The following is a 21785-nucleotide window of genomic DNA, read 5'->3' on the forward strand; positions in this document are numbered from 1 at the left end:
TTTAATAATATATTAAATAATTTTAAATTTGTGTAAGAATTTAATTTTATATGTATGATTTATATAATCTGTATATTGTTATTTTAGCTGCAACTTTGTTTGTTGAGACATCAATTGCTACATACATGATTTACACTAATCATCAATATGTCTTGTGTAGGTAACAGCTCCTGGAGGGAGAACTAGAGATAGAAAGAGCGACTTGCTTGTTATAGCTGATAAGGGGAACTCCTTCAAAATAATACATGCGGTGATTATTTATTTCCTGAATCATTTGTTATTTATCTTTACATTACACATCCCTTATATGCCATTTTATATGCAGAGTGAAAAAGATGATCCAACAACTGTGATAGAAAGACGGGAGTGGGCCCAATCCAGAGAAGAAATGGAGAGGCATCTTAGAAAACTAAGAGACTTCAGCACTTCAAATTGGTTTTGATTGATAAGTACGTACTCAAACACTTCCCAATGATTGTGCACAGCACGATAAGTAGTTCGATCTAACACGTCACACGTGTATACAGGAAATTAGACCCAACCTTCCATTTTTGACATTGTGTGCTAGTTGCTGGATATTGTGTATATTCTGTTGTAATTTGTTATTGGTAGAGACATGGCTATTGAAGTCCAATTATCTATAATAGTGACCTACAGTTGAATAGCCACTGCTTGGATATATAACCGTGAATATTGAGTCATGGCATGACCATAACTTTTTGAGTACAGAACTTAATATTTTTGTATTTTCACTGATGCGTCATTCATGTATCTCCTACTGAAGGCACTGCTTCAAACTTCAGAACATTGAATTAACGGTGTGGTTGTTTGATCGGGTAGATGTTGGAAAGGTGGTGATTGAGAAGGAAGTGAAAATAGGAAGTTTCTCTTTTAATTTTTCGCTTTATCAGATAAAGTCTGAAGTGGGATTATTAGAAGCAAGTTTGTAACTATTTTGCCCCAAGCATTTATTCACGCGAGACACACTCCAATTCGTGCAACTGCTTTGTTCTCATGTCAAAAAAAGTTTGAATCTTCTCTGTCTAAATCTCCTTAAATTTCTCTCCATTTCTTTTAATTATATATATATATATATATATATATGTATTTATATATTTAAAGTATTATATTAAAAATTTATATCACATAGATTGTAAAATTTAAAACAAATTTAAATTATTTGATATATATCGATACTGAAAGAAATTCATGGTGTTTAACCATAGTGAATAAAATATTAATTTTGATGTATTTTAATAATATATTAAATAATTTTAAATTTGTGTAAGAATTTTATTTTATATGTATGATTTATATAATATGAATTTTTAATCCAAACTCAAAAAAATTACAAAAAATAAGTAAAATTTAGAGAAGATTGGAAGAGATCGAGGATAATTTAAATTGAAAAGATTCAAATTCAAATAGAGTATGCAATTTTTTGTTAAATTTTTTACTTTGTTACCGATTTTGAAAATAATGAGAATTTTATAAATAAAAAATGTTTAATTTTAAATTAAAATGTGCTTTTGACTTTAAGTATTAAAATTTAACTATTTTAACAATTTTGACTTTTTAATTTAAAAATTACAATTTTAACTCCTTTAACTTTAGTCATTTTTTTTAATAAATAATTGACCATTGAATTTGATTCAGTCAACGTTGATTTAAAATTATTATTATTATTATTATTATTATTATTATTATTTTATGATTAGGTAGAATACATTACTTAATTTTCAACTCATTTAAGTTTTCTTTATAAAAAAAACTGACAACTCTTATTTTTTTAATATTATCACTTATTCACTTCATTTAAAAATAAAATTGTCAAGTGTTCTAATTTGTTTACAGTTTAAAAAAAAATATTTAAAGGTTAAAATTTAATTTTAATCCTTTATCATTTATTTAATATTTGATTTGTATATATCTTTTAATTTGTTTCGATCATTTATCTTTTATTTTAATTATTTATTATTTTTAATTTAATAATCATTTCAATCATTTTTATTTTGCAAAATTATATAAGTTATTATTTTAAAGACTAAAATGAGTATGTAAAAGATAAAAGATGACAAGGAATACAAAATTGATAAAGGATCAAAATAAATAAATAAAAGATAAATGATCAAAATAAATATTAGATAAATAATAAATGACTAAAATTATATTTTAGTTAAAATTTAAAATTGAAATGACACTATTAAAAAGAATGAGTGGGCAATTTTTTTGAAAAAAAACTAAAACAAATTAGTTATATATTTTATATAATCGTAATATATATATATAATGCTATGCTGGTATTGACCGACCTAAAATAAAAGAGTCAATTCTTCTTTGTAAGAGAGGCTAAAATCAAAAGGTTAAAATTATAATTTTTAAATTAAAAGATGAAAATAGTCGGATCTGATAAAGAAATATATTTTAGTCTTAATTTTAATTTTATCGGATGTTTTCATTAGCTTTTGTGGAGGGAAAAACTGGTGCAATAAGAGGGAGTATCAAAAACAAAAAACATTATACTAGTTATTAATTATTTGACCGTTTCTGTTTAAGTTAATTATTGAAAAAACAATGTTTTATGTCATGTATTGTAACTATGTAAAAAAAAAAATCGTACAATTGCATCCAAACATGCTAAAATGGCATTTTTAAGTAAAATATGATTTTATAATGGTAAACAAACAGAAAAGAACTTATCATCAAATTAAAATCACTAAAAAATTTATGTCTAAATATTCTATATCAAAATCACTTTTCTTTATTCTTAAAGAAAGGGCCCACGTTCTATACTTCTTTTTGGTCCTCTTATAGACTTCAATATACTTTATACTTTATACTTCAATATTATATGTGATGAGGATAGATACTCCATCAAGGGTTTTTATTGCATATTGGGCTCTTGTTTTGAGGTGGAACAGAGGGGTGTATAGTGAAATATATTGTTATTATACATCATCATCATCCATCAATGATTAAAAAAAACATACTATTCAAATATAATTGTTAATATAATATTAAAAAAATATTTTTATAAAAAATTTCATCAAATTTTTAAAAAAATTAATTTTAATTTTTGATCTCTGATTTAAAACCAAAAATTATATATCTTTTCTAATATAAGATAAGGAGTATGTTTGATGAGTCTTTTTACATGTATTTTTGAAAGAAAAAGATTAATTTTATTTTCAAAGTGATTTGTACATTAGTTAGCAATAAGTTGAAATGCACCCCGTTTGCACGGGTCATGTGACTAGTATAGTATATAGTCTCCAGTTTGATGGATAAAACCTTGATGCTAGGCTAGGCTATTTCCTTTGTAATTGGAACATTTCAGTTGTTTTTTTCATACGCCGTTTTACACATTACTTTATATTCCTTTTATACTCACAAATGGAAATAATAATTCATTTTTCATTTTTCATTTGATTTGATTTGATGGTTGAGCGGCTGTGACACTCATAACACAACACAAACTAGTTACCCATCACATTCATTCATTCATTCAAACTCTACCTACAAATCAATCACCAACACCAATACTAGTCAAACACCATTTTATCCTCTCTTTCAAACCTTGTTTTACGTATATATATGTATAACCACACCCTTAAAATCAACATCAACTTTAATTTTAATTTTATGTGAAACTCATGTGCACTTAATATATTAATATATTACACTGAATTTCGATTACACATCCTAATTAATATAAATATTATAGTATGTGTTATTGTAATTTTAAATTTTATAATCGAAGTAATTTATGAGTAGAATTGTAGATATTGTTAGGTTATCGTTGACGAATTATATATTTGGGTCAAATGTATGAGTGTGACATATTATTTGTATATATTTTTTGGTTACATGAATTAATTAACTTAGTCAAATTAATAATATACAAAATGTAGATCGATATGTTAGATGTTCCGTGAATCATGTAGATTAATTTCAATTTTTCAAAATTGTATTTTATATATGAAGGGTCAAATTTTTAAGATTAGAACAAACCTCTAAAATTTTTAAGTCGATCTTGATAAAATTCTTCCGAAAATAGAAAATAATATTAGTTTAACTTTTAATTAATGTTTTATTTTCTTACAAAGTTTATTTTTCAATATTATAATGTCTATGTTAATGCCTACATTATTTGGAAAAATCTAATCTTAAAAATATAAAAACCTATCAATCCAATAAAAGAGATGTTTCTTATTTTACAATTATGTTTTGTAAGAATTAATTATTCAAATATAAAAACCTAATAAGAATATGAGTTAATTATACCTAATATAAAAATCCAATAAACAACACCACTACCACTCATTTATTTGACTTTTGTAGTAATAAGGATTAAAATCAAAGATATATTTTTAATAATTTAATGGTGAAATATTTAAAAAAATATTGAAATTAATTGAGCTATAGCCATGTTGAGAGATGCATAAAGAAAACCAAGGGTTAAGAAAATGGAACAGAAACACATAGCTTGAAATGCAAAAACAAATTAATTAAACATAATAAAAGCAGTATTGAATTGGCTTTGTCACAAACCCTTAAACAAACCCTTCCTTTCTGTGCCACACAGAAAGTAGTTTCATCCACAAACCTAGAATAGAATGGTCATCTATTACTTTTCTATATTGCTTTCTATATACACCCTAGCTATATAGCTCAAAAGAATTATTAGTATTGTTTTAAGAACACACAAAGAAAAAAGAAGAAGAAGATTGTAAGATCAAGATGGGAAGAGGTAAGATTGAGATCAAGAGAATTGAAAACTCAAGCAACAGGCAAGTTACTTATTCAAAGAGAAAGAATGGTATCCTTAAGAAAGCAAAGGAAATAAGTGTTCTTTGTGATGCTCAAGTTTCTCTTATTCTCTTTGGTGCTTCTGGAAAGATGCATGAATACATCAGCCCCTCCACCACGTAATACCTATACTTATTTTTTATTTACTTTCAAACTTTTCTTTATTTTTTATTTTTTATTTTTTTACTCATCTCTTTGGATCTTTTTGTTGGTTAAGGTTGATTGATATCTTGGATAGATACCAAAGAGCCTCTGGAAAAACCCTTTGGGATGCTAAGCATGAGGTAGGTTATACAATTTTGATAATAATCTAATATAGTTTTTGGTAGATTTCTCTCCAAAAAATTAAATAATATATAGTTTATTTTTAGTTATTTTTGCTAAAAATATGTTTAGAAACAAGAACCAAGAATTCTGTGACTAGATCTACATTTGGAACACATAGATTAATTTGTACTATATATATGTGAGTATTATATTGTTATTAGCAAAGGAACAAGAAAAAGTGAATATATATCTCTATGAACAGATCTGGAAATAAAACAATATTCATTTGCTTCCTTTTCTTTGCTAATATTTCAAAAGCTGAAACCTTAGTGATGGATCTCTCTCTTTCACTGCATGTTTTTTCACTGACATTTGTAACCAGCTTTAGAGCTAGATCTACACCAAAATGATGTTCATTTTTTGAATCTTATTTATTGTTCCTTTTTCTTTTTTGGGGTGGTTTTTGATTGAACTCAAAGAACCTCAGCAATGAAATTGATAGAATCAAAAAGGAGAATGATAGCATGCAAATTGAGCTCAGGTATTTAGAAGCATTTATTTATTTATATTACCCTATTTAACCATATATGAGTAAGTAATAATCAAGTAATAATGAATTGTGTTTGATACATTTCAGGCACTTGAAGGGAGAGGACGTCACTTCACTTAATTACAAAGAGCTTATGGCTCTTGAGGATGCCCTTGAAACTGGCCTTACTGGTGTCCGTGACAAAAAGGCAATTCATTATCATAATAAATATTTTTCATTTATTGTTTGGAAATTTTTTAAGATTTTGCCTCATAGTTTTCTTTTTGTTTGTGTTACAGTCAGAAGTGCATAGGATGATCAAGAGAAATGTATGTGTTTTTTGTTGTTGCTTTTTATAAGTATGAATTAATGTATAATTATAAATAATTAATATTCCATATGCACCATTCAAAATAATAAATATATAATAAGGGATATACTAACTCATGCAATTACTTTTTTAACATAAAATTAATACTTGTAATTCCTTCTTTTTTTGTTAACTTATGTAAGTAATTCTTTTGATATGGTCAGGGCAAGATTTTGGAGGATGAAAATAAGGAACTCAATTTCCTTCTGGTATGTTTTAGCTAGCTACTTATGTTTTATATGGTTTAGATTCAAATATATATAACTTCATGTTTGATTTTATTTTAGTAAGTAATTGTTAGAAATGTTAGTGAGAAGATCAACCTCATATATATAAACAAAGTTGTCGTTGTTGATTATGTTATACATTATTTAATTACTTATAATAACATCAAATAAGAAATGACAATCCTCACATTGTTGTAATATTATTTATTTTGAACAGCAACAACATTTGGCACTGGAAGGTGTTGGAAACATGCACGGACAATGGATTTAACCAATTTACACGTGTCATTTGATTTCCAATTAAGTGCTGCCTAAATAGCCATTAATCTTCTATACTATGTAGGATTAATCGCTGCTTTGCTACTATATCTAATTATACGTGTGCTAGCTCTAAGACTTGGCTTTGTCAACTTTTAATTACTACTATATATTTCTGATTCTCATTCTATATTGTAGTTATATATGTGTTTCCATTATTGTTTTTATGTTTTGTTTTGTGTTTAGCATTTTTATGAAATATATGATAATTTTACAATTAGTGACTTATATTGATTTGGCTAGTGATTTGAGGGTTGTGGTTTCCTACCAACCGTAATATCTGTGCATACCTTTCATTCCAAATAATATATGATGATAACCTTGCTCTCCAATTTGATGCATAATTGGAACATTTCAAATGTTTTTTACTTTATACAGCTTTTCTTCCTTGCTCACAAATGGGAACAATAAATCATTTTCCTTTGTTTTGATTTGATGGTTCATAACATAATATAACACAACTAGTTTGTTACTCATCACATTCATTCAAACTTTTGCTACATAGCATAACAAGTTAAACACCATTGTATATTCTCTTTCTCCAACCATCTTTTACCTATATATATCCACACCCTAATAATCTGCACAAACTTTAACTTGCAATAAAACCCCTCAAAAAATGGGGAATAAAATCTCAAAAACTAATTGATGTATTATTATGATTGGAGATGATGAACCTATATATATGTTCCAACAACTACATATGGTTTGGAATCTTAACATGGCGACATTTTAAGCAAGCACAAAACGAACATGGAAGGTGGTGTGTCTTTGCAATATTAGAGAAAAGAAGGACTGAGATATGTCTTCTTTCTTTGATAGAAATGAAATATAAAGTTAGGAGATCAAAAGTATATTATAGGATTCAAAATATTTCATATTAAAATTCGTCTTAGATTTGATATGTATTGAATTAGCCTTAGATATTGTCTTAGATTTGATATGTATTGAATTAGTCTTAGATATTGTCTTAGATTTGATATGTATTGAATTAGCCTTAGATATTTTAGATTTGATATGTATTGAATTAGCCTTAGATATTTTAGATTTGATATGTATTGAATTAGTCTTAGATATTATCTTGTCTTTGATTTGATATGTATTGAATTAGCCTTAGATATTATCTCATGCATAAGTAGATGAGTTGAGATTCTTTCTATATCTCAAAAGAAATTGAGAGTTTAATTACCATAGTTGTGTGTATAAGATGGATAAATGCATGATTTATATGTCACATGTTTTAAAAATAGAACTATAGTTTATGTTCACAAGTTTTAAAGTTATATTAATAGAACTATTTAATTTAAAAAAAAAAAATAGTGTCTCAAGCCGCATAGAAAATAATTAATCTCAATGATAATTTATCGGCAAAATACCTCTCATGGCTCTTTAACTTAATTTCATATAATAATTTGATCATTTTTTTTTCGAATTGATCATTTATTTAATTTTAAGTAACAAATTGATCATTTATATCTTAAAATGTTAACAATATTATTTTGTTACAGAAACCATAAAATTCATCGTCATCTTCAAATAAAACCAAGAAAATTAATTATCATCTTCAACAAATTTATCAAATTTGTAACTCAAATATTTAAATAAACTCATATTTTCAACTCCAACAACAATATCAAATCCTCAAATAAATAATGATTGAAAGAAAAACGATTTAGGGATTTGATTCGGTAGAAAAAAGAAGATATTATATTAGTGATTTGAGGTCAATTCTTAAGGTGGAAGTTCTTTACTTGATGGTATTGTTGTTATTGGAAATATGAATTTATTTAAAGATTTAATGTATAAATTTGATAACCATATAAATTTTCTTGAAATTGATGATAAATATTATGAATTTTATTTAAAAATAATAATTAATTATTTAAATTTTTATAAAAAATAATATTAATAACTTTTTAAGACATTAATAATAAAATAAAAAATAACCGTTAAAATTAAGTTAGGAACCACAAAATAATATTTTATTAATTTATACGTAAATGTCTCTTTCAACACCTTATATTCAAACATCTTTGTTTGTTTATATTGTTTTTTCTCTCACTTCAGGTCCCACATCATCAAATATATAATTCAAACTATATATTATATTATATTGTGTTGAAATTTTGGGTGTCGGCTCTGTAATTTAAAATTGAACTTACATATTGCCTACAAACAAAACAATTTACATTTGTAGACAATCAATCTATCTATTTATAAGGACATTAAGGCCTCTTGATCCTTTTTTTTTTGTTTTGTTAACTAGGCCTCTTGATCTAAATGATAAAGCAAAACCTTGTCTTAATAATAGATGTCACTAATTTGGTCTCTAATTATAATATATTAGTATATTTTTCATATATATTAATAAAAAATGCTTATTTAATTTTTTAGTTGTGTGTTGGTAATTCTAAAATACTCTTTATATATAAATATATTTAATTTTTAGTAAAAATAATAATAAATAATTTGATTTGACTTTTCTATTTTTTAAGATAAAATAAGAGTATTAATAAAATGTATGTTTGCAAAATAATAATCAATGCACTTAATAATTTGAAACAATATTTATATTTTAAGACAAAAAAATTTCTCAAATGATATTTATAATTAAAGATAAAAATATAAATAAAATAATTTCTTAAAGAAAGAAAGCCTTTCAAAGATGGTGTATGTATATCTTTACGGGAATAATTTTAATTTGAAGATGAATATTTAGTGTACATTTTATAAGATGTATACAACTTTATAATTTATAAAGAGAATAATATGATATATTAATTATGCGATAGAAAAATAGATATAGAATTTTAAAAAAAAAATGTTAAACGAGCGTAAGAAAATTGGGTGGAATTTTAATTTGAAGAGTGAAATTCTAAGATTGTGAATAGCCTAACTACACCATGTGTATCTATCTATCTATACATTCAGACTAGCTAGGAGGTGATGTAAGATTTATGGGTCACATATGTAATTAATTAATAAAGTGCGTTAGGGTCATTATATAATTAGCCAATAAACTGGGGGTCAAATAATATATAATAGTTTATGGCTAAAGAGCATAATAGTTATGAAAATTAATAGTGTAGATACCAGGCAGTTTCTAATTTAATGAGGGGCTGAATTGGAAATACTGCAATTTGGGATATAACTAATAATAGTTATATATAGGGGTAATGGTCCCCAAGGCAAACACAACAAGACTATTCAGTTTCAAAACCCTATAAGAGTAAACTCTCTGGTTCTCTCTATCCCCATCAAGAGAGCAAGGTCTTCAGGGTGTTTTGCTAAGGAAGATCACCCAACCCATTGGCTCTATCATCATCATTCCAGGATCTCATTAATGGCAATTCCCACAGGTACGCTTCCGCCTTTAGTCATTCATCATGTAATTGACATGGATTATTAACAATTGGTATCAGAGCTCCTACCATGTTTAATTCATGATGAAATTCGGTTATTGTCTTTGTTTAGGATTCAATTTGGGAATTTTGACATGATTAAAAAAAATTATTTAATTATATAAATTCCATAGCAATAACTTAAACAAATTAAATTCCATAGCAATAACTTAGGCAATTCCCACAGCAACTGAATGTATTTCAAAAGGTAAATCAAAACTTAAAAGCTCCTGCCAGCACCACCGGCACCGCGACCGAAGGGAATATGTTGAACAGGGACGGAGTCAACCTGAACGACGCCGAGAATTTAAGACATTCCAAGAGCGGCAAGCATCTGTTTCCTTGTCGATGGTCGGTCCTAAGGGCGGAGACTTCGGGAACGGAATCCGGCGATCTTGTTACGAAGCCTCTTGGATGGAATGAATCCTTTCCCGTTCAGGTTGATCGAAGCCGATCTTGTTACGAATCCCTTCCCGTTCAGGTTGATCCCGCCGTTCATATCTTTTGTTTTGTGGGCGCTCGTTCCATGGTTTCGGCTTGGCTCCGGTGTGTGTGTGCAGCGACTGCGGCGTTCATATCTTGTTTTTTTATTTATTTATCTAATTTTTGTTTTTTTTTTTGGATATGAATATTTTTGTTTATTATAAAACAAATAATCTGTGGGAATACTTTTGGATATGAATATTTTTGTTTATTGGATCCTCTTGCTAAATATGGTGTTTTGCAATGGAGTTTTTCAACCAATTTTTTTTTTTTTTTGAACAATATTAGTGAACAATATTTTTTAATACTAATAAAATAAAGTTTATATTAGTGAAAAATAAATTTTTATTTTTAAATATTGTTTTATTTGGATATAAATTTTTTTATTTTTAAATATTGTTTTATTTGGATATAATAAATATATGTTCAAGTCGAGTTTGACATTTTTTGAATGAGTTAATTGAAACTTGACGTTGCCAAAGTGACCTCTCTCGTCTAAATTGCTCGTGAAGAATATCAAATGACTGTGTATATGTTTATTCATGCGGGTATTGACCGGCCCAAAGGAAGGTTAATATTTGGCAGAATTACATAGTACACCTGCGATGATAAATGTGTGACAATTATTTGGTATACATGTGAGCAGTAAATCGGCCCAAAGGAAGGTTTATTGTTTGACATGTCTTATTGTCAATATTTGATCGTTGCAACAAGAGTACCACTAGCAGTTGGTGTTACTGTCCAAAGACTTGACATCAATGGTGCATTGGGTATCTTGAGATGGGTTAAATTCCATAATTTGAACATATGTATCTATTTATTTATTGATTTATTTTCTTATAATGTGAGTTTCTAAGTTTCGTTCTTTATTTAATTCACAGCATCGGTTGCTTCCATATCTGCAAATTTGAGTTCTATTCCTGTCCTTAATGGGACAAATTTTAAGGAATGGAAAGAGAACATTTTGATTGTTCTTGGCTGCATGGATCTAGACCTTGCATTAAGAATTGATCGACCCTCTACTCCTAAGGACTCTAGTTCTTCTGAAGAAAAATTAGAGTATGAGAAATGGGATCGCTCAAATCGAATAAGTCTTATGATCATAAAGCGTGGCATTCCCGAGGTCTTTAGAGGTGCTGTCTCGGATGAGATAGATACAGCTAAAAAAAATTCCTTGCTGAGATGGAAAAACGCTTTGTAAAAAGTGATAAGGCTGAAACAAGTTCTTTGCTTCAGAATTTAATTTCCATGAAGTATCAAGGCAAGGGAAATATAAGAGAGCACATTATGATGATGTCCAACATTGCTTCTAAGCTTAAAGGTCTAAAGCTTGAGTTGTCAGATGACTTACTCATTCATTTAGTATTGCTGTCTCTTCCTTCGCAATTCAGTCAGTTTAAGGTGACTTATAATTGTCAAAAGGAGAAATGGACTCTTAATGAGCTCATTTCATTATGTGTGCAAGAAGAGGACAGGCTGAAGCAAGATAGGACTGAAAGTGCTCACTTTACTAGCATCTCTAAAGACAAGGGCAAAAGGAAAAGAATTGAGGAGCCCAAGAACAAAGCTGCTGCTAAGGGTCCAGAACAAAAGAAGCAGACTAAGGATAACAACTGCTTCTTCTGCAGGAGTTCTGGACACGTGAAGAAGGATTGTGCCAAATATCACGCTTGGCGTGTTAAGAAAGGTATGATTCTGTCTTTGGTCTGTTCTGAGGTTAATTTAGCTTCAGTACCTGGAAACACTTGGTGGTTAGACTCTGGTGCAACTACTAACATCAGTGTTTCAATGCAGGGTTGCCTGAACTTCCGAAAGCCTAGTGATACTGAAAGATGCATCTATGTAGGAGATGGGAAGAAGGTAGAAGTTGAAGCCATAGGAAAATTTAGATTATTATTAAGTTCCGGTCATTATTTGGATTTAAAAGACACTTTTGTTGTACCGTCATTTAGACGGAATTTGATCTCTATTTCTTATTTGGACAAATCAGGATATTATTGTTCATTCGGGAATAAAGAATTTACTTTGTCTTTAAATTCGAATGTTGTTGGAACCGGTTTACTTTCTGGTTATGATAATCTTTATTTGTTGGAAACTGTGGCTAACTATAATGAAACCTTGAATGTGGAATCACGTGGTACTAAGCGGAAAATTGACAATTTCAATTCAGGAGTGCTTTGGCACAAACGTCTAGGTCACATCTCTAAAAATAGAGTTGAACGACTTGTGTCAGATGGAATTTTAGATTCCATTGACTTCACAGACTTTAACGTTTGTGTAGCATGCATTAAAGGAAAACAGACTAAAGATAAGAAATTAGGCGCATATAGAGCTACAGACGTCTTAGAATTGATACATACGGACATCTGTGGGCCATTTCCAACTCCTTCTTGGAATGGTCAACAATATTTTATATCATTCATAGACGATTACTCTAGATATGCCTACCTTTACCTAATTCACGAAAAGTCCCAATCAATAGACGTGTTCAAATCCTTTAAGGCAGAAGTTGAGAATCAACTTAATAAAAGAATTAAAAAGGTCAAATCTGATCGTGGTGGTGAATACTACGGCAGATATGACGGTTCAGGTGAACAACGTCCGGGACCATTTGCCAAATACCTAGAGGAATGTGGAATCGTCCCACAATACACTATGCCGGGGTCACCCAGCATGAATGGTGTAGCTGAAAGACGAAACAGGACTCTTAAGGATATGGTAAGGAGTATGATTTGTCATTCCACCTTGCCAGAGTCACTCTGGGGAGAGGCATTAAAAACAGCAGCATACATTCTTAATAGAGTACCAACTAAGGCAGCGGCTAAAACACCTTATGAGCTTTGGATTGGGCGTAAGCCTAGCCTGAAGCACTTTCATGTTTGGGGATGTCCAGCTGAGGCAAGGCCTTATAGGCCGAATGAAAAGAAATTTGAACCCCGAACAATTAGCAGCTATTTTATAGGGTACTCAGAAAAATCAAGGGGCTATAAATTTTATGATCCTAATTTGAGAACAATTTTTGAGACGGGAACGACAACGTTCTTTGAGGATATTGAGTTTGGGGGGAAGATTAAGGTTAAAGATTTTGTCTTTGAGGAAGAATCTGTAACAATTCCAGAACTGATTCTTCCACCAATTGACTTTCCCATTATTGAACAAACTCAAGATGATCTGGTTGTTCAGGAAGAACAAAATCCAGATCAAATTCAAGATCCTCAAGAACAAGTGCCTCAAGAGCCAGCTCCATTGCGGAGATCCACTAGAGAAAGGAAAAATGCTATTTCGGATGATTATGTAGTATTTATCAATGAGGTAGAGGAAAATGTTGGCATGACGGAAGACGACCCAGTCAACTTTCATCAAGCCATGCAAGATTCTCGTTCAGATAAGTGGATCGAAGCAATGAATGAGGAGTACAAGTCTATGCAAGACAATTCAGTTTGGGAACTTATCCCATTACCTGAAGGAAAGAAACCCATTGGTTGCAAATGGATTTTTAAAACCAAGCGGGATTCCAATGGTAATGTGGAGAGATATAAGGCACGTCTTGTAGCTAAGGGTTATACTCAAAAGGAAGGGATTGATTATAAAGAGACTTTCTCTCCGGTTTCATCGAAGGACTCTTTAAGAATAATCATGGCTCTTGTTGCTCACTTTAATTTGGAGCTTCATCAAATGGATGTAAAAACAGCTTTTCTCAATGGCGACATTGATGAGACGATCTATATGGTGCAGCCAGAAAACTTTGTGTTGGGAGACCCAAAGAATATGGTGTGCAAACTAAGAAAATCCATTTATGGGCTAAAACAAGCTTCTCGTCAATGGTACCATAAATTTCATCAAGTAATTCTCTCATTTGGTTTTGAGATGAATACAGTTGATGATTGTGTGTATCATAAGTTCAGTGGGAGCAGACATATTTTCCTGGTCTTGTATGTTGATGACATACTGCTTGCCACTAACGATATAGGCATGTTGCACGAAACTAAGAAATTTCTATCAAAGCATTTTGAGATGAAAGATCTTGGTGACGCCTCTTTTGTATTAGGAATTCAGATACACCGAGACAGATCTCGAGGTATTCTTGGATTGTCACAAAAGAGCTATATCGATAAGGTTCTCAAAAGGTTTGGGTTACAGGATTGCAAACCAGGGGACACCCCAGTTGCTAAGGGAGACAAGTTTAGTCTCAAACAGTGCCCTAAGGGAAGTTTGGAAATTCAAGAAATGCAAAAGATCCCTTATGCTTCAGCTGTAGGGAGTCTTATGTATGCCCAAGTATGTACGCGTCCAGACATAGCGTTCATAGTAGGGATTTTAGGCAGATATTTAAGCAATCCAGGTCTTGACCATTGGAAAGCAGCCAAGAGGGTCATGAGATATTTGAAGAGAACAAGAAACTACATGCTCACATATAGGAGGTCAGACCAGTTAGAGATCACTGGGTACTCTGACTCGGATTTTGCGGGATGCCAAGACAGCTTAAGATCAACTTCAGGCTATGTCTTTCTGTTAGCTGGTGGAGCAGTTTCTTGGCGTAGTGCCAAGCAAGGTCTTACTGCCTCATCAACCATGGCAGCAGAATTCGTAGCAATTCATGAGGCATCTGACCAGGGCATTTGGCTGAGAAATTTTGTCACAGGGCTGCAAATAGTTGAAGGGATTGAAAGACCACTCAAGTTGTATTGTGACAATAGATCAGCAGTCCTGTATTCTAACAATAATAGGAGCTCAACCAAGTCAAAGCACATTGACATTAAGTTCCTAGTTGTTAAAGAGAAGGTACAAAGTGGACAGATATCCATAGAACACTTAAGGACAAACTCCATGATTGCGGATCCACTCACTAAAGGTCTACCACCCAAGGTCTTTCATGAGCACACTGCTCACATGAGTGTGCTACAGCTTGAGGAATCTTGATTTTAGTGGGAGTTTCGTCCATTATGTAATTCATGTTCTATGTTTAATTGTAAAGTACAAATACATTGTATTTGGACTTTCTGATCAGAAATAAAGTTTAAAGTATTCAGTTTTTGGTTACTTTGTACATTTAAGTTATGGTATGATCTCATTCGATAAAGTAGGACCAGTTGAAAATTGACATGCATTGACCAACTTCATGTAATTTTCATGCTACACTTTTCATAATGGGTCTATGTCATTTAGTTGTGTCAGTACGGGTGATCATTGATGGGTTTAGTTATGCTTATTATGACGAAAGCCTCTTTGGTTCCATGTGCTGATATGATTAATGGACGGGACAATTTGGATTATACTCAAGGTAATTATAATGACATTTTTGACGTCATAAAGTCTAACACACTCCTAAGGATACATGTGTGACCAGTGGGAGATTGTAAGATTTATGGGTCACATATGTAATTAATTAATAAAGTGTGTTAGGGTCATTATATAATTAGCCAATAAACTAGGGGTCAAATAATATATAATAGTTTATGGCTAAAGAGCATAATAGTTATGAAAATTAATAGTGTAGATACCAGGCAGTTTCTAATTTAATGAGGGGCTGAATTGGAAATACTGCAATTTGGGATATAACTAATAATAGTTATATATAGGGGTAATGGTCCCCAAGGCAAACACAACAAGACTATTCAGTTTCAAAACCCTAAAGGAGAAAATTCTCTGGTTCTCTCTATCCCCATCAAGAGAGCAAGGTCTTCAGGGTGTTTTGCTGAGGAAGATCACCCAACCCATTGGCTCTATCATCATCATCTCAGGATTTCATTAATGGCAATTCCCACAGGTACGCTTCCGCCTTTGGCTATTCATCATGTAATTGACATGGATTGTTGAGCACAACGTTATTAAGGTTTTTCCAACAAAGAGACCCTGCAAGTTGTCTTTTTGATACAACATGGGTTAAGAGAAAAAGGAAAACAATTGTCATTTGTACTTGCATTTACTTGATTTTGTCTTTTTTGTAAGTGGTAGAACAAAGATAATGTTCTTTTTCAAAAATGTGGGTCAACACATGTATATCAAAGTGTGAATTGACTTGCTCATATTGGTCTAAATGAAATTTAAAAACAATATTAGAACTGAAGATAGATCAATCAAAACCTTTATGACAAATTTCTTTATTTGATACCAAAATGATATTTCACTATCTTCCAATTAAGCTTGTTTGTGCAATATGAATGCATTATTATTGAAATGACTTAAACTACAAAATCTTTGGTTCCATGTGTTGATATGATTAATGGACGGGACAATTTGGATTATACTCAAGGTAATTATAATGACATTTTTGACGTCATAAAGTCTAACACACTCCTAAGGATACATGTGTGACCAGTGGGAGATTGTAAGATTTATGGGTCACATATGTAATTAATTAATAAAGTGTGTTAGGGTCATTATATAATTAGCCAATAAACTGGGGGTCAAATAATATATAATAGTTTATGGCTAAAGAGCATAATAGTTATGGAAATTAATAGTGTAGATACCAGGCAGTTTCTAATTTAATGAGGGGCTGAATTGGAAATACTGCAATTTGGGATATAACTAATAATAGTTATATATAGGGGTAATGGTCCCCAAGGCAAACACAACAAGACTATTCAGTTTCAAAACCCTAAAAGAGTAAACTCTCTGGTTCTCTCTATCCCCATCAAGAGAGCAAGGTCTTCAGGGTGTTTTGCTAAGGAAGATCACCCAACCCATTGGCTCTATCATCATCATTCCAGGATCTCATTAATGGCAATTCCCACAGGTACGCTTCCGCCTTTAGTCATTTATCATGTAATTGACATGGATTATTAACAGGTGAGGCTTTGTATGTGAATGTGGCCTCCACATGTAACTTTAAGATAAAGGAAATGTTCGTTGCTTCCTTTTTGCATGTCACAGTTTCAATTTCAATGTTTGCATCTTCTAGGTTTAAGTAGATTATGGAACCATCTTCCTCGGCTGTCAAAAAAGTCATCAACTCTTAGATTCTTTTAATTTTTTTTTTTAATTTTTAATATTAAGTTTCTTATTAAAATAATTTTTTTTAAATCTCGACTTATTATTTCATGGGTTTATAGGCCCCAATATTTTGTTAATTTTGAGATTTTTTCTTGAAAAATTTTCAAAATTTATTTTTTTCGAAAAAATCTCGAAAAAGATTAGAAAATATATTCTTTTCTGAGAAAAATAAATAAAAAATTCTCGAAAAAAATTAATATTTTTTCTCAAATAAAAAAATTTCAAAAAGAAATTGTAAATAATTTTTTTATCGACGAACAAATCGAAAAAAATTAAACAATTTTCTTTCAAAAAAAAGTCAATTTTTTTTTTTTGACAACGTAGACCTATAGGTCCACTAAGCTCACAAAATTTTAGGTGACTTTTAGTGTTGGGGGGGCTTTCTTTTTTTGGCTTTTTAAATTATAAATTTTTTTGGCCCCTCCAACATGTGGGTTGGGGCCAATAATTAGGGGCTTATCAAATTAACAGCTTTAATGACCAGGAAACATTGTCAGACCCTAAAAGAAGGGTTTCTAAATTTTAACAAAGCCAATTCAATTGTTTTTCATTATTTTTAATTAATTACTTTTGAATTGTGTGTTTCAAATGCATACCCTCAACATTTGTTTTGTTAATGGATTAAAATTAATTTTTAATATTATTCGTTTCTCACCTTTAAAAGTGTGTGAGTCTAATCAATCGAAATTGTCTGTTTAAAAAGTGTAAGATTAAAATCGCAAAACTACGATACTCTATAATGTGAGTGGCTCAATAACATTGAAAACATGAATTATGGATGATCCATTAACATATTTAGGATAAACTTAGCTATCATCTTAGACTTGAGCTAGCTTTAGACGTAACTCTAAAATGGAGTTCAAATGGTGAAAATTGTTCTAAGTTTTTTAAAAGTTCTTTAGGCATGTATTTAGTTGATATGGTATCTCAAAATCAATAAAAAAAAGTGTTGCAAACAGTTTGAAATAAGCCTTCTAAATTTGTAGGAACTAGACAACCAATATTAACACCTTTTACTAGTTGAAGAATTTTCAATTTCACTTTTGTAAAAGAATAGTGTGATGGCTATACACTAACTTGCATATCTATTACCATCTAAGTTCCTACAAATTAAACTAACTTAATTCCTGCCTATTGTCAAGGATGTCAAATATATCCAATGACTTATTTGAAATAATTGATTTGTTTGCATATAAGCAACAAGATAGGAATATAAAAAAAGAATTATAAGCTAACTGATGTTAATTTCTATGTACACTATAGGCCTCTGATCAGCACTTCATCATAGAGTATATGAATGCTGCATGGGATATGACATAGGACCCAAATTCATTAGTGCCTCTGGAATAACAGTCTCATGAACAGACCCAAAACCATAATCCATGTCTCCAGGGGTTGGATTGCTTGTTTGGCCAATAACTGGCAGTTGGTGTGCTGAAGTATTTCCATTTTCCAGATGAGTGACGTCGTGTATGCTCGGTCGCCGCCTTCTTTTTTTATTCTCATTGATTGACTTCAAATGATTGAAGTATTTCTGAGCATGACTTGCTACTTGTGTAGGTGTTCTTGTTCTCATGTGCCTTGATATACTTTTCCAGTCACCCTTTCCATACTTGTTCAGCCCATCAATAAATTCAACCATTATATGAACTTTAATATAACAAAGCATAGCATATCCATTATATGAACTTCAGGAACCATAAAATTGTAAAATCCACAAACTGATATTACCAGTAATCCTAAGCACATACATAACTTCCAGCACAAGATAGATAGATACCATAATTTCCTTTATGACAGGTAGTGGTACCAACTCTTCATCTTCAGTATCTTATGATTAATGTTATTGACAGTCATATAAAAAGTTGGAAATTGAAATCTCTTGATTCAAAATAGTCACTCTCCATCTATTTGATCATACTCATGGTAGTTATGGCCTTTAATGCAGAATAAGACTTACAGAAAACATTAAGTTATATACTAATTAAGTTCTAACAAATGCATTGGACCGTATATTATAGACTACAACATGAGAAAAAATAAATTAGTACAGTATAACATGGTGGTCAATAATAATCACATTAATATGAAGGCAAAGATAAAAAAAAAAAAAAAAAAAAAAAACTAACTTGTGCTCATCCCCAGTCCAATGATTACCCCTAGTTCCATGATAAGATTGGTTGCTTGGTTCACTAGCATGGTGTGTTGCTGTTTTCTTTAGAGAAGGTGTCTCAACCCAAAACCTTAAGGCATTATCAAGTGGAGAGAAGTCAGATTAGTGGGAGAGAGAGAGCTGAATTCAGAGAGTGAGGCAAAGAGAAAAGTGAGAGAGGAAGAGCAAAACTCATTTTCGCATAAAACAGAACAACTGCACTAGATTCGCGATTTCTCCTTCTTTCACCGTTGGATCGGGCTGAAATTTGGACAGCAGGTTCGTGACTCATGTTACTGCTGTTTTTGGCTGGTTACTGAGCACGAATTTGTGCCATATTTGAAACTCTCTTTACCCATATTTTGATCATAGTGGAGCTCTGGTTTGATCATTGAGAAGTAAATAACCACGAGACCAAGCCAGTAATAGAGCTTCACTATGATCAAAATATGGGTACAAGAGAGTTTCAAATATGACACAAATTCGTGCTCAGTAACCAGCCAAAAACAGCAAGGTAACCAACACAACAATCAGCCAAAACAATGAGAAAAACAAGCATGAAATTGAGAACAAAGTTCAGCAGAAAAACCAGAAAAACTGCTACTGTGCGAGCTCAATTTCTCCCACCTCAGATCTCTGATCGACGATCCAACCGGTCAGAATGAAGTAACATGAGTCACGAACCTGTTGTCCAAATTTCAGCCCGATCCGACGGTGAACGATGGAGAAATCGCGAATCTAGTGCAACTGCTCTGTTTTATGCGAAAATGGGTTTTGCTCTTCCTCTCTCACTTTTCTCTTTGCCTCACTCTTTGAATTCAGTTCTCTCTCTCCCACTAATCTGACCTCTCTCTACTTGGTTAAGTGAGACACATGGGCTTGCACATATTGGGCCTTTCTCCACATAGGAAAGGAGCCCAAAACCCAACAGAGATATCATAGGCACCAAATCAGAATGAATATTTGTGACAGAAATATTACTATTACTGTCAAGTATGCTTATTCTTGTGATACATTAATCTCTATTTATAGAAGAGATAGCTAGATAGACTCTATCTTTTTTACTCAATCCTAATCCTAAATATATAAGAAAATCTATGACAAATCATAGTAATAATGAGATATATCTTTTTTATTAATAAGATTATTTTTTTTTTTATGAAATATAACATTACACTTTTAAGATTATATAAACAGATTTTAGGAAATAATTTATTTTTTAACAGAATCTTTTTTGTTTTATTTTTGACACAATCTTATTAAATAACTTAAATATTTTTGATATAAAAAGATATTAGTATATACCTGCTGACTCAACATACGATAGATTAAGCAAGGACCGTGGGTGTACGCGGGTTGGATTTGGTCAGTTTTTACAAAATTCGATATTTGAACCGATCGATTATCTTTGGATGGGTTGAGTTGTAAATTCGTATTTTTTCATTTAACCCGAATTAACCATAGTAATAATAAGATATTTTTTTAAGATAATTTTTTTTTTATAAAATATAATATCACACTTTTAAAATTATACAAACAGATTCTAAGAAATAATTTATTTTTTAACGGAATCCTTTTTGTTTAATTTTTGACATAATCTTGTAAAATAACTTAAATATTTTGATATAAAAGATATTAGTATATACATGGTGACTCAGTATACGGTAGATTAAGCAAGGATTAGGGTGTACACGGGGCGGGTTTCATCGGTTTTGACAAATTCGATTCTCGAATTGATCGATTATTTTTGAGTTGGATTGAGTTTTAATTTATGTTGAAATAAAATATATTTAATAATACTTTAACTTTAAATTTTTTGAATTATTTTTACAAGTATGTTTAAAATATTATAAAAATTATTCTACAAAAATATATTTAAAAATCAAATTTTAAACTCTTTTTTGTAGAAAAACCTTTTATATTGTTACAAATATACTAAAAATATATTCATTAAAAAACATATGTTTATTTAACAACAAAGAATAAAACTGCGATAATTTAATAAAGATTAAAAATTATATTTTTATTTTACATTGACTAAAATTAAAAAAAAAATATTAAATTTTACGAAAACTAAAAATATATTTAATTATTTTGATTATCTTTATGATAATTTGGATGTTGATGTTTCAACAACTACAACACGTGATGGTCATCATTATCATGGTAATTTTGAAGCAAAACTACATAAGAAAACACAAATATATTAATGAAAAACAAGGTGATCGGCAGT

At 30.5% G+C, this 21785-nt stretch overlaps 1 protein-coding gene, 1 long non-coding RNA gene and 1 pseudogene across 2 annotated transcripts; 2 read left to right on the top strand and 1 right to left on the bottom strand.

The window, feature by feature from the left end:
- The first annotated feature begins 115 nt into the window (after positions 1-115).
- LOC105852222 (uncharacterized) lies at positions 116-752 on the top strand. The gene is made up of 2 exons (XR_001144025.3): positions 116-250; positions 326-752. It is a non-coding gene; the product is annotated as an uncharacterized lncRNA (long non-coding RNA).
- A 3710-nt stretch (positions 753-4462) lies between these two features.
- Positions 4463-6685, top strand: LOC101502768 (agamous-like MADS-box protein MADS9; annotated as a pseudogene).
- Positions 6686-18682: 11997 nt separating this feature from the next.
- LOC101503083 (transcription factor SRM1-like) lies at positions 18683-19042 on the bottom strand. The gene has a single exon (XM_004502481.2). It carries the CDS (start codon positions 19040-19042, stop codon positions 18683-18685), a length of 360 nt encoding a protein of 119 aa, XP_004502538.2.
- Between the last annotated feature and the right edge of the window lie 2743 nt (positions 19043-21785).

Source organism: Cicer arietinum, chromosome 5, assembly GCF_000331145.2.
Source record: "Cicer arietinum cultivar CDC Frontier isolate Library 1 chromosome 5, Cicar.CDCFrontier_v2.0, whole genome shotgun sequence".
NCBI lineage: Eukaryota > Viridiplantae > Streptophyta > Magnoliopsida > Fabales > Fabaceae > Cicer > Cicer arietinum.

Bases quoted from the DNA above. Each gene is read 5' to 3' on its own strand.
- LOC101503083 (XM_004502481.2), bottom strand. From the start codon at position 19,042: ATGGTTGAATTTATTGATGGGCTGAACAAGTATGGAAAGGGTGACTGG.